This window comes from Dermacentor andersoni, chromosome 2 (assembly GCF_023375885.2).
Source record: "Dermacentor andersoni chromosome 2, qqDerAnde1_hic_scaffold, whole genome shotgun sequence".
NCBI lineage: Eukaryota > Metazoa > Arthropoda > Arachnida > Ixodida > Ixodidae > Dermacentor > Dermacentor andersoni.
Genome location: NC_092815.1, coordinates 205145146 through 205158789, shown reverse-complemented (window position 1 = coordinate 205158789; position 13644 = coordinate 205145146). Strand labels below are relative to the sequence as shown.

At 45.0% G+C, this 13644-nt stretch overlaps 1 protein-coding gene across 2 annotated transcripts in view; it reads right to left on the bottom strand.

Moving 5' to 3' along the window:
* Nucleotides 1-2106: 2106 nt before the first annotated feature.
* LOC126540207 (calpain-5-like) overlaps nt 2107-13644 on the bottom strand; it is a 61299-nt gene continuing 49761 nt past the window's right edge. For both annotated transcript variants that reach the window (XM_055075877.1, XM_050186996.2), the window contains 3 exons: nt 12743-12861; nt 10486-10622; nt 2107-2471 (listed from right to left, as the gene is read on the bottom strand). In XM_055075877.1, coding sequence (XP_054931852.1) covers nt 2280-2471; nt 10486-10622; nt 12743-12861 — 448 coding nt within the window. In that variant the 3' untranslated portion in view covers nt 2107-2279. The remainder of the gene's footprint in view (nt 2472-10485; nt 10623-12742; nt 12862-13644) is intronic.

The following is a 13644-nucleotide window of genomic DNA, read 5'->3' as shown; positions in this document are numbered from 1 at the left end:
ATGAGAGATGGCGCGACTATTTTGTTGTTAACGCGCTTGACGGTGGGAACACTTGGGCACAAGGATAACCAGCTTCATGCTTTTTTTTGGCTAGGAGGAGTCGCAGTCGAACAGCCGTGTGTTCCCCAGCACATATCGCGGAACCGTCCTGCAAAAGATTGCGTAGCGAGACATCGGGATGGACGAATATGTGTTGGTACGCATGTGCCTCGATTGGTGAGACCACCCATGAATGACTTACTGTCCAGCATGGGGCAAACATATTTGCTTGATATCCTGTCACAGAGAGTCAAACTTCCCCGATTCGTCAGCATGTTCAGATAGTCGTAATTCGGCTAGCTGGCTTATTGTACAGTAGGCACCATAATTGCCCTTTTGGTTTGTTTCCACTACTGTGGGGGAAAAAAAAATAAGCGATAACATATGCACTTCCTGGCTTTTTTCTTTTTGTCAATATAAGGTGGCATCTTTCAGATGCATTCTATTACATACTTCCGAAACTGCCATATTGGCTATCAATGTTGGCCAGAATTGGAACATGCCGCAAATTGACCACCACTTATCTGCTCTATACATTATATGACCTGCCTCTTAAGACAAAATATCAGGTACACATGCTTCCTCTCTAATCCAAGAACTCTGTCTGCAGCAGACGTCAATGCACGCATATGCTCCATGGCATTGGTTATGAAATAACCACAAGCTTTGCCTATTCTGTTTGCATGCCCGATACTCCTTAAACAATGCAAACTCTTCCCCATAGCTGCACTGCCATGCCACATGAATCCCGAATGAGACAAGAAGGAGACTTGAGCAGGTGGCCAACCAAAAGGCACTCAGCAAGACAACCACACGGCATCCACTTTTACGTTGATGCTAGCACTGAAGCACAGGGCTCCGCCGTAGCAGCCGTGAGTAGTGAACTCCATACTGTACAAATGGAGGTACCCCCAGACAAATCCGACCTTAGCTGAGCTGACAGCCATCAAACACATGCCCACTTGCAAATGAGCCCCCCTGAAAATCATATTTACCAGCTCCATGGCAGCGTGGGGCAAATTGGTGCACAACAATTTCCCTGTCTATATTTCTAAACTTGTGCAAGAGCACCTACAGGGTCTTTTAGAAGTTTTGTGGTTATAACGGTATGCTGGGAAATGAAAAGAGCTTATCAGCTCACCTGCGAGGCTTTGAACCAGACACAAGACATCCCGCCACTAGCCTGGACAACAAGATGGGCTTTCCTGCTTCTGTGACCCCACCAAGAGGCTACACGCAAGTTCCCCAAGCTCAGCAAAGTGCTTACTTGTGAACAGGGAGTGTCAGGCCTAGACAGACACTCCCCACACCAGCGCAAGTGCACTTCCTCTCCGCTCTCTTGCCCAAGGACCCAGACACCTCCCACATCCTGTGGTCCTACAGACCCATCACCACCCACCTGCTCCCACAAAGCTTCGCCTTGAACCTTGACAGAAGCCACCAGAGCTGACGACCGAAGGTACCTTGCGGGGTTTATCAGTGCTGCACTGAAGAATACTGTAAGTGAGGCTCTAGACTGAGGGCTTTTTACACTACACCCAACTAACCAGAAAATAAGTTTTTTTCCTCTCTCTAAACCATAATGCCATTTCCCTGTCACCTAATATTGGGCCTATAATTTTTTTTAAACCATTATTCAAGTGGTCATAATAAAGGTTCTTTGGTATCCTACAAGTTTCTGCCTCATAGGTTAGTGCTGGTAAAACGCAGTGACTGCACAGTTTTTGAGGATGAAAGCAAGCTGCAGTGCCTGCAACATGCCCTCCAACCTTGTTTTATTTGTCTAAATCTTTCAGTGATTGTTGATGGCGTTTTAACTAATCACAAAGCAACACAGACTGCACGAAACATTCTCAAGAAGTACTTCAGATTAATTTTGCCCAACATTGATTCTTCAGTTTGCACCGGAGTCTTGGTACATAAATTGGAATTTTTAAACTCTCTCAAAACATGGCTGTAGTAATCGGGAATAAAACCTGCGGCCTTGTTCTCAGCAGCAGAATGCCATGACTAGCAAGTCACTGCAGTAGTTAATACAAGACATATCAGTGTTTACACACATTCGTATTACAGCAACAAACACTTTAATGACATATTTTCATTACAGCAGCAACGCACTAGTAGTGCTACACAATGGCACATGTGGAACCTTTGGTCAAAAGCCCCTCCAGGGAGGTGCTCCAATTCTAGGGGTGGAAAGGGGTGCACACACAGTGTGCGCTTCACTACGTGTCGCTGGCTCACACTGCTAGCAAATCGTCAGTGGTGGTGACCTCGACAAGCAGAGTGCCCAGGCTGCCTTCATTACTGCCGGCCGGCCTGTTCCGGTGCCCCACGAGTGGCACTTCCAGCTTCTGCCGCTCGGCGCCCAGTGGAGCATCGACATATGCTTTGGCCATGTATGTGTCCATCATCAGGTGGCTGTTCCACACCTGCAGACAAAGGCGTGCACTTTGACTATGAGCACTGCTGACGCTATAGATGGTGCAATGCGAACGATTGTGCATTGTCTCTTGTCTTTCAAAAGTGGAATGTACTTTAATAGATTATGTTGCTTGCTGGACTAGTTGGTTCAGTCTTGTGACAAATAATAAGCACAAACTTTAGATGGGACAGACAAGGGACTAGTGTCCTTCGTCTTTCTCACTATTCTGTACAAAGATTGTGCTTATTATTCTATGCAAAAATGATACCTTTACCAGGGAACTTGACTTCTATGCCTAGCTGAGCATATACAGTAGACATCCGTTAATGCGACATCGGTTAATTCTGTTTCGGTTAATTCGCTCCCAGTCGAAGGTCCCAACCAGTGGTGCCCATGCATTTCCATGAGCCCAAAGTTTCGTTATTTAGATCCCAAAATTAACCTTCCCTGGATAATTCAAACTACATCACTCTTAATCCATGCTCCTGACCTTTATAGTGACCCCAATAGCAAACCCATTAATAGCAGTGTTTCTCTTGGCAGCGTTTAGGAGACAGTGAATGCACTGAACCTGTGCCAATCTCCCGTCAAGAATGTGCATTTTCGAACTGCCCTAGGAAGATTTTCGAGCAATATTGCAGCTCACTATGTCCGATTACAGTATTTACCCTATTTTAACATGCACCTTTCTCTTTTCAGGAGAATTATGCCAACAATTGCCTGCGTAGCACAATCTGACAGAATACTAAAACCGCCTTCGCGATCTTAATATGTTTCACCGCATAACACAAGTGTATTGCAGCGAAGATTACATTAAAAAACCGCCTGCAGTTGTGCAACATGGATTATAAGCTCCTCCCCATATTTCTTGCTAAAAAATCGGGTGCACGTTAGATTTCAACTTTGTTTGGTGACTTTAATGTCTACGTTAGTTTTCTACTTTGGACACAAAGAAAGTGGGTGCATGTTTAATACTGCCAAATGAATCAGCGGTGTGTGTTGGCTTTTAATCTGCATCCTGTTTAATTCAACTCACTGGATATACATTTCGATCAATTTTGTCGGTCCCATCAGGGTCAAATTAACGAAAGTCGATTGTATACAAAACACAGGCCATGAACGGAAACAAAGCATAAGCAATAAGACAGGTGCAGAAATTGAAAAATACACATTTGCTGTATGCAGGGTATCTACCAAGTTGACATTTCCAAATTCCCTGAGTTTCCAGGTTTTCTCTAAGTGGCTTTACAAAGAACTTTGTTTTATGCAAGATGGGTTGACACCATGTTGCCCAATGCTGTCACTCTCTAGTAAGCGTGTTAAAAGATAAGAAACGACTTAATCCAGTTTTTATAGTAAGGAGCAGTGTTTATTTTATTCAAAAAGAAAACTGGAGGAAGGGTTTAGTGAAATTGTGCAAATAAAATACTTTCGAAGAAAAATGATAATACCTATTGCGAATCGAGTCGAACATTGTCAAATATGAATAAGAAGGAGATGCAAATATTGACACGTGCACTTGCCTATCTTTATCGGGCGACCACGTTTCGCCGCCGAACAAATGTTATCACACAGCGCGGGATGCGCCTGCATGTATCGGAAGTTTCTGGAATGTTATCGATGCTTCTATCCGCTGTCGTCGCCGAACCTTGTGTTATCTGATTTCATCGCGTGACGCGAATGGTGTATAACTTTATGGAAGGCACAGGAGTCCTAGCAATTACTCTGGAACATTGAATGACTGATGTATAAAAGCCGAGGCGCTTGACCCGCTGATCAGAGTTTTGACGATCGCCGACCGTGTTCGCCGCTATCGTTGTGCCATAAGTGTAGCCTGTTTTGTGGGCACAGGTTCGCCCAAAAAAGAAAGTTTTGTCTTTCACAGTATTGCTACTGTGTTCTTCAAGGTCACCACCACGTGACAATATTTTCGAATATGGGCTATTTCCATCAACTGATAGCAAGCTCATTGGTATGAGGCCCGAACTTTGTCACAAGTAAGATTCTCCCTCAACAGCTGTTAAGTCAGCCTCAACTGTCCTGACATACTCTCAGCCCGTGCACAACGCCTCAGTGTTGCGTTTCACTGCTTTAAAGAGTTCACTTTGGTTTGGATGAGGGACATCTGCATCTCGGCGTCAGCCAACAATTTCTTTTTTTGCGCTCAAGCTCCCTCAAAGAAGTGGCGGCACGCTTCCTTTCCTTTTCATTTCTTAAATGCATAGGTCCTTTCTGTTCCCGTCCTCCTTCCACTGCGCGTTCACCTCACGGACCATTTGACACATCCTCTTGGTCAGTTGCACAGTCAATGTCTATTTTACGGACTCCCTAGGGGCCGCAAAAACATCCGAAAAATCGGGCAGTTCGAAAAAATTAAGGGCTCAAATTGCCACAGGCACATCTGAAAAAGCTCTGAGTGCCTGCCAGTACACTTATTAGGCATATCGGTGCTTGTACTGTGACACAAGACAACGTGTGGACGCGTGTATAATTAAGGAATACACACTGTGTCCCGTGACAACTGCTTTTTCCCATGCTTGTCATTCTTTACCGCATGACAAACGGTAAAGCATGCTTCACCGCATATTCTGCACTGTGTAACAATAGCAATAAGGCGAAGCTAACTTTTGGGAACCGGCATTATGCAACGCACCATGCTTTCCGAGCTTCGAAGCTAATCGCGAGGAGCACAAGGGCAGTCGGTGCCATTGCTGACAGGGGCGAATTCTGTCAACGAAAAACACGGCACCGAACGGCAAGAAGCCTAACAACGGACATAGAAGCAGCTGGGCCTAGCGCTGCCACGGTGGTGGCTACGGTTGCCAGGGGATCTTGGATATATACAGGTGTAACTAAACCCCTTAGGGCTACATGGCTGTTCTGGGTATAGCGTACTAGTTAATGGTGTAGTATTATTGCAAAACTGCACAACAATGAGGAAAGAGAGCACGAGCTTGGTGCTGAAGATGACGCTGGTGACTGGGTTACTGTGCGCTTGTCTGTACATATTGTGGAAACAAATTTTAACGCGATAGAGTTAAGAAGCTCCGGTATCACCATCGGACGTTTCAGCAAAAAGATTTTCGAACCACCCATACCCAGGCCCTCCATGTAAAGCAAGAAATTTACTTAAAGGACCCTGAAACAATTTTGAACATTTTGTACAAACATACAGAGCCATTAGAGTAAGTCCTTCTGATCATTAATTGACACCTCTAAGTGCTCCACATAAAGTGTGTAATTTATTATAAGGTTTTAAAAATGTACATTGTTGCCAATCGCAGCACATCGCTCAGCAGAATTTTAAGCCGCCCCTACCCATTCGACGTCATTTGCCCTAATGACATTAGTAGGGCGAGCTATCCGATTGGCTGCCCAGGGCGCGTCATCAATAATTTTTCCAACTTTATGGAGAACAAATGTTGTTCGTAATAGCTTGAATTTTAGTTTATTTGTTTCTATAAAAAGAAAGTAACAGAAAGAGAATGCACAAAGACACTTTCTCAGTACATTTAAGCACTTCCGGCACACAGCAAGCGTCATCTGCTTGTGTTACAACATGCTACATTTTGACGAGAGCTCCGCGGTCAGAGTCGGTCTCAGTCTTTTCACGAGCACCACAATTCGACTTTGTTGCGTTGTGGGCTGCAAACGTAGCGACTGGCAATGTGTCAAGCTGCGACATCGTGTCCCTCTGCAAGGCAGCAGACGAGCGGAGTGGTTACAGCGCATTGTACTGTCGCTATCTGAGCGGCCCACGCAAGAAGCCGTGTTTCTACCAGAAAGCCCACCTTCGTGCATAGCGTTCGTGGCCAGCATTGCCCGGTAAACATTACAGTTACATATGCTCCAGTTGCGGGGAAGCGTGAGAAACGGTCGGGGATCTTTGAATGTTATCGCGTTCCACTCTTAAAGGCAAAGTTTCAGTGTCCTCCAAATTTTCCAATTTTTCCCTTGCTTCTACCAGCTGCAACAATATAACTGAAATTGCTGAAGACATTTGCCTATTTCTATTTGAGGAGTGTTTTTCCCCGAAACCGAAACTAAGCAAAACTTTCTTGTATTCAAGACAGCATCTTCATACGCTTCGTTTAGGCACTCAGGTCCGAGTATATCAAAATGAGGCAACTTAAGTTACAAAAAAGCGTTAATAAAAAATTAGCCAAGTCCTTCATCCGTGCCAATCAATATGAGCCAATTTTGCTTACCGTAAAAACCGGAATATAGGTCGAACTTTTTTTCAAAAACCCATCGCGAAAAGTCGACCCTCGACTTATATACCGGACATTGGCGGAAAAATTACGGAAGTCTTGCAACAATGGGCGGATAAAGTAAACAGCCGCCTTCGCCATCGCCATCAGCAGCATGGCGGCGTGGCGACGCTGTGGCACCTGTGACACCGGCATTTTGCGTTTCCATTGTCGCAAAGTTATATTAATTAAAGGCTGCACTTTCATTTTGTTTCAAAATGAGCGGGAGCGGAAGCCGACCTCAATTCACCGTTGCCTTCAAGAAAAAGGCGATTGAGTACGCGGAAGCCCACGGCAACCTGGCGGCACAGCGCGAACTTGAAGTATCCGAAAAGAGCATTCGGTAGTGGCGGAGGCAAAAGCAACGTATTACAACTTGCAGCAACCAAAAGAAAACGTCATTTCGTGCCGGATCGCAGTGGACTGCAGAACTGGAAGGCAAGGTTGCGGAGTCCGTCCGCGAGCTGCGTGTAAGATCGCTGCCTGTGACTGCCGAATGCATCCGTTTGAAAGCGGTAGAGATCGCACGCGCCTATGGACTGGGCAGCGAGAAGCACTCGTCATCCGACTCTGATCAAAGGCGTTGCTCTGATTCGGAGTAGCGCTTGCGCACTTCGTGCCCTTCTGTGTACTGTACACCCGACGAACTTTTAACAGTATCGCGCGACCATCGACCCGCGTGTTTGTCAGCACCTTATCATCACGGCACGGAGCGGCGAAATAGCTAAGGGCATGTGTACACATGCGCGTATCTCGTTTGTTTCGCTGCTCAGCGCCATTAATAAGGTGTTGACAAGCACGCGTGTCGATGATCGCGCGAAACCGCTAAAAACTTGGCCGGGTGCACATGCGAGCAGCATTTAAATAAATACTGTCACCATTGTGCAACCCCCCGAGTCGCATTTGTTTCAAGGTAAGGGTGTCATGTCTTTCGGTACTTTTGCCATTGAAAAGGATTTTTTTTTTTTTTTTTTTTCATTTTGAGGATTCGTTAGTTGGGGGATCGACCTATATTCCGGTCCGACCTATAGTCCGGTTTTTACGGTATTTAATAGGTGAGGCGTAAACTTAAAAAGGCTCATGGGACGCGTCACATGCTCGGTGCTTCCGATTCGACGAATGACAACTCTGGCACACGATCCTCCTTTTGTTGGTCCCATTGCGCTTGCTCTCTTGTGCACCTTCATCGCAACGCATCGCCCCACACCGCTAATTTCTAGAGCCTGCAATGGTTGTATAGATGACCGACCTTAAAAGCTGAATTTAGGCAGCCATTTCAGATATGTTTTTCTTCATAAATGAATTACCCGAACACATGTGTTAGCTATCCGTGTCATCACTTTGGTGCTTATCGTGGATGACAAGTCACGATTTCCTGTTTTCACATTGCTTCTGTTCATGTGAGCAACAAGAGTGAGTTTGGAACATTTCAGTCGTGAATATCAGATTTGTGCTAGAACCTGTCGTATACACAAACGTGTGCACAGCAAGAGTGCACAGCTGTTAACAACCTTGACTTTCCTTCAGAACAATACTTTCCACACATTTGGCTTCTCAAACCTTTCTATTGTTTTACAGCGAACCTGTATACGTTTTGCAACGTTTACACATGGATCATACATGTGTTCTTTTGTAAAATAACTTGCAGTCCATGTTACTGATAATATTTCCTGGAGCACTCATGATAATACATTACCATGCAGTCGGCATGGTTTAACCATGTTTTAAAGTAGTATCTCTTGCTCTAACTTTACCAAAACATTTGTTATAAATGTCTCTAACATGTTCAAAGCTGCAGTATGCCCCTTGTGTTTGGGAAACTGAAATGTTTGTGCAAGATATGGAACGTAAGGCATGCTAGAAGTGTTTGTCGAGTACAGTTCGCTTGCCCTGCAAACTTTAGTCTGTCAATATACCTTTAATGTTCGTTTGTAAAGAAAACATTGCAGCTTTGTGACAATTAGGATCGTTTTCCTCACTCCATGCACCTTTCACAAAATATGTGAGAAAAATTACGGTCTACATCTTTTCAATCGTCCTAGCTCATACCGCATTGAACACCAAATGAGAGTCGCTATACCATGCAAGGTGCCCGCCTAAATGGCGTTCCAAGCCATTCGTGCAGAGAAAATGCTTGGGATTAGAACTGCCTCTCGTGCCTCCACTACTAAACCGCGCATGTCTGAGTCAGCCTCGTGAAACTGAGATACATAAGTAAAGAAAAAATAAATGTTGTCGTTGACACGAACAGAACTGACACGAGAACAAATGCGGCTCGTCACTCCAGATAAGCACAAAACTGTGACAGCACGCATAGCTAATTCACATGTTTGATCGATTTGGCTAAAACAAATTATTTTAAGTGACTGCCTATGCCCAGTTTTCATGGTTGGTCATTGATGCAACCACCATAGGCTCTAGAAATCAGCAGTGCGGATGATACCTTGCGATGAAGGTGCACAGAAAGCAAGCGTGGCCGGCTCCGCAAACGGAGAATTGTGCGCCAGAACCGTCATCTGCTGAACCAGAAAGCGCACAGCTGACAATGCATCTCATGAGCCAGTGCAAGTTTACACCTCAGCTATTGCAGCGCTTCCAACAGCACCGCCTAACAACACCACCGGTATGGCGTCTTCTATAATTCCTGCGTAAGCACTTTGTCTAGTTCTGTTTATTTGCACTCGTGGGATAGTCCTGGCTATGGGCTATGACGGCTATGAAGAAGTTGACGACTGGTTGGCAGCTAGACAAAATCCTTCAAAGGTACACTTGCCCAAAAAGTATTGCAGGGCACGCGAGAGCATGGCCATGCTATTCAGTGTGCCAACGCCCCCGCGCATCAAAGTAAAGCTATGCGGGCACTGTGGCGGCTTAAAGCGTGGCTCATGTTGTCTGCTGCATTGTTTGGGCACACCAACAGAATTGATGACACAGTGTACTTTGCTCGATGTGGTGAAATCACTGTCTTTTTGCATTCAGCACACAAGTGCAAGGCTGGCTTACTGCAAAACAATATGCAACTTCAAGTAAACCTTGCTTCACCTCTTTGTAACTTAGGCTTGGCGGGCCCGTGTAATATGGCAGACGACATGAACCGAGGCATTTAGCCATCACTGCGCTTGCGCAGGTTTGGTTTGATGTGCGGCTGCGCTGGTGTGTACTGCCATACCCTGCTGAAATGTGAACACACAGAAATCACTGAAGTACAAGCTTGTATCAGAGGCATCAGCGAAAAGCAAAGTTTAATGAGCAAAGTTTGACAGTGCTGCAGACTTCATTTTAATGGTTTGCAAAACATAAGAGATGAATGTCGGTGTCTTAGCAAAAACCAAACATCTCTTCGAAGCTTAGTGGTGCACCATAAGATAAGTTTCGTGAACAAGAGGCGACTGTTGCAGATACATGATTTACGGTGTGCTTGTGAGTAGCCATGGTACTGTTGTGCTACTTCTCAAGCACAGACATGCCAAAGGGGAAAAGAAAGCGAAAAATCAAGAGAACCCAAAGTGGCCCTCAAAGACTTCTATTCAAAGTGGGACGATTCGCTGCAAAAACTAAAAAAAGTTAGATCTAAAGTTTGGTGTCAAAGTGCGCTTAAACTGTGTGAGGTAGATTTATTGTACTAGTCACACTTACTTATTGCCACCAATACGCCCAGACAGCATTATTTGCCATTGACAATTAGCGGCTTTAACATGAAATATTATCCACTTCGTTTCTTATGGATTTGGCTCACTTTGAGAAAATACTCATTTCCCTGCCTGCACTGACCTGGATCTTAATGGGTGTGGAGGCATCCTTGCGGTAGAAGAGGGCGCTGATGTTCCACGTTGGGTCCCGCGTGCCCCGACAGACAGTCGAGCGCACCGACTGGCCCTCGCACAGCATCACACAGTACGGGTCTGCCACTGATGTGCAACAAGGGCGAAGCAAACGGCATTTGTTGTGCACTGATGACCGTATATGCACTGTCATCGTGCAATCATGCACGATGACAGTGACAATTAGGACAATCATGCATTGTCCTGTCCCACAGCTGAGTTGCATAAAGAGGCCCATTCGTCCAGGTACCCTGCTTGACATGCAAAATGCAACACTGGAAGTGGAAAGCAAAAATGCTCATGCATGCAACTGATCCCAAGACAGTCAAAATATTTATATTAGAAGGTCTCCACTATGACACCTCTCACAGCCCCTGGATATTAATGAACTCCTTCTGTGCCAAGTAATCTCCTGAATTCCAACCAAGCATAGCCAATTTATTTTACTTCAGAATCATCTACAAAAAGCAATTTACACATTTTATATTACACAGATATATTACACATTTTGTTTTCCAAATTTCCACCATTTATTGCATAAGTTCAAGACTAGCAGCACTACACAAGAAAATGAGAAGTATCACCGGCAAAAAAATTTAGAGAAAATGAAACATGTATGTTGTCGACAATCTGAGCTTGTCGTGGCATGTTTTTACCATAAATGTGTAGACGAACCCAGCTCATCCATGGCACAAAAAGGGTTAAACACCACTAATCAAAGCACAAGACACAGGAATCCAGACTGCCTGGTGCTGCTGGCATTCCGCCCTTTAGGAATGGCTTGAAGACCACAAACACTTGTGACAATGGTGGGATTTTTTTGCGTAAGTGAGTCAGATTACAATGCAAAGCCATGCATTAAATTTGCATTAGAAAAATTCCACCAGTTTGGAAAAGAAAAATTACAATAATGCGACAGCAGGCAATCTTTGGCACATACTTTTTTCCAACTTCTTACAGCAAAGAAGTGTGGACATAGTTGTGGCTTACAAAAGAAAGCTTCTGTAAAAGAAGTGGTGCTATTGCACATACTCTGTCTTTAGAAGTCTCTTTTGGTATTGTGTATGGTATTGTGCAAGAGGCAATGGCTACAGTTGGGCCACAATTGGCCCAACTGTTCGGCGTGGCTTGCACCACAAAAGAAAATACCTACATTGTAGGAACTTTCCTTCAACAGGCCTGTTACATCCATCTGGTGTTGCTACACAGATGTGCAAAGCGATGGACGGCTCAAGCCATTTTTGGGACTTTTGGCAGTCAAACTTTATTATGAAAAGCCGAGGTGATTCTCCGTATTTTGAGGAAGAAAATGCTCAGCATAATACAGCTCCTGCGTTAAAGGTCTAAAGGGGCCTTCAATGCCTTCCAGGGCATACCTGATTACACTTGAAATAAAATTTTAAGAAACATGAATATAAATGTAATGATGTGATCTTGCAATATGCAGCTGTTCCAAGAAATCGTAATACAGAAAGAAACAGTCGATTGCAAGTTGAACTTCGGCACCTTGCATCACATTTTCACCCATTCGCTGATGTCGTTTGTTGCAACCAACACCAATTGAATGCTTGTCATGCACATGTGCAGAAAATTCACATGCCATGGTTGCCTCTTCATTGCTGTCTGTTCACAGCAACCATGTTGCCACATGATCGTGTGGAGTAAGCTGACAGAGCATTCAAAGTATGCATGACACTGGTTGCTTGCAACTGCACCGACATTTAACTAAGCCTTGACCAAATAGAGTTAGCCCAAGTGGTCAGAGAGTGTGAAGTTCTGGCTTAACTACCGCTGGCTATGCTAGGCATGCCACCGCGACCATCGCATGCAGAGGTGGATTTAGAGGGGGGACCAGTTCCACCTATGAGATGTTCCCAACTTCTCTTACGGAAGTTGAAAAACTACTGTAACTTTAAGGAAAGCTTGTGTGTGCGGTGCTGTGCACTCATGTTTTGCCCATTGGCCACTGTCATGCTGTTGCTATAAACAGAGAAAAGTACAGCGAAAGCTTGCACCAAATTTTCATCATCTGGTAACAGGAGAGGTTTATTGCTACCCATTAGCAGAATGACCACAAGTTCACAACTTTCGTTAGGGATCATATTCCTTAAGGCAGGTCAAGCGCACAAGGACACGGACGGCAAAAAGAAGACAAACAAGGCACTACTTCCAACTACTAATGCACGAACGGCTAGCACAACACTCACATCCAAAAGGGTCTTGCTGCTCAAGCCGTCTCGCTCCAATAATGCGAATGATGGTGGCCAAGGCTGGCATGCTTTGGCATGGAAGAAGCTTGGCACTCGGCACATCCTTCTGCAGCTCCCTGCATGCCACATTGGGTGCAAGTTCAGTACACCAGTATGCTTCAGCAAAGCAAGAGGACGAAGGCAGAGAACTGTGGACACATACACAGCGCAGTGCCTTTCTGTCCCTGCACACTGCCCACACAGAAATAGGATGCATCCAGATCCCCAAACACTGGTTTTGAGGACAATGCCCGAGATCTGGAAGCTAGATCGGGTTGTTTTGAGAGCAAGATCTTACGAAAATTAATTGACGGCTACAATTCATGAAAGTAATGTGGAAATGGGTTACAATCCATTGAGCATGTTTCGTTGGAAGGTTCAGTATTCATCCAGACGCAAACTGGACAGTAGCTTCCTTGACTGTGACCTTTGGCTTAATGGGCAGCGAAGTAAACAGTGGATCTGATAAATTGCTGCATCTGTGCCCTGCACTTCATTTTGTGTTGTCGCCAGTTTCTTGGCTTATCGGCACTCTGTAGGTGTGATGGTGGAGAACTGCAATTTTGTTGGACACTTTTCATCAGATGCCATGTGTAAAGAAATTTGGTTTTGTTTTTGTATAGGCGTCCACTCATTTCTGGCAACGAGTATGGCACAAAATCAGAGGCCTGCAGCACATTGCCATCATGCTCAAGACTTGCGCATCAGTTGAGCGTGCTGGGAACATCAAAAGGGGACATCAACCCACAAATTCATTAACCTGACTGCAGATGTGCAGCAGTTCATCGCTGCTGCAGTCAGACGGCACTGCATGTACCAAAAGCTGGAAGAATGAATTGCTTCTGCTTGAACAGTGAAGC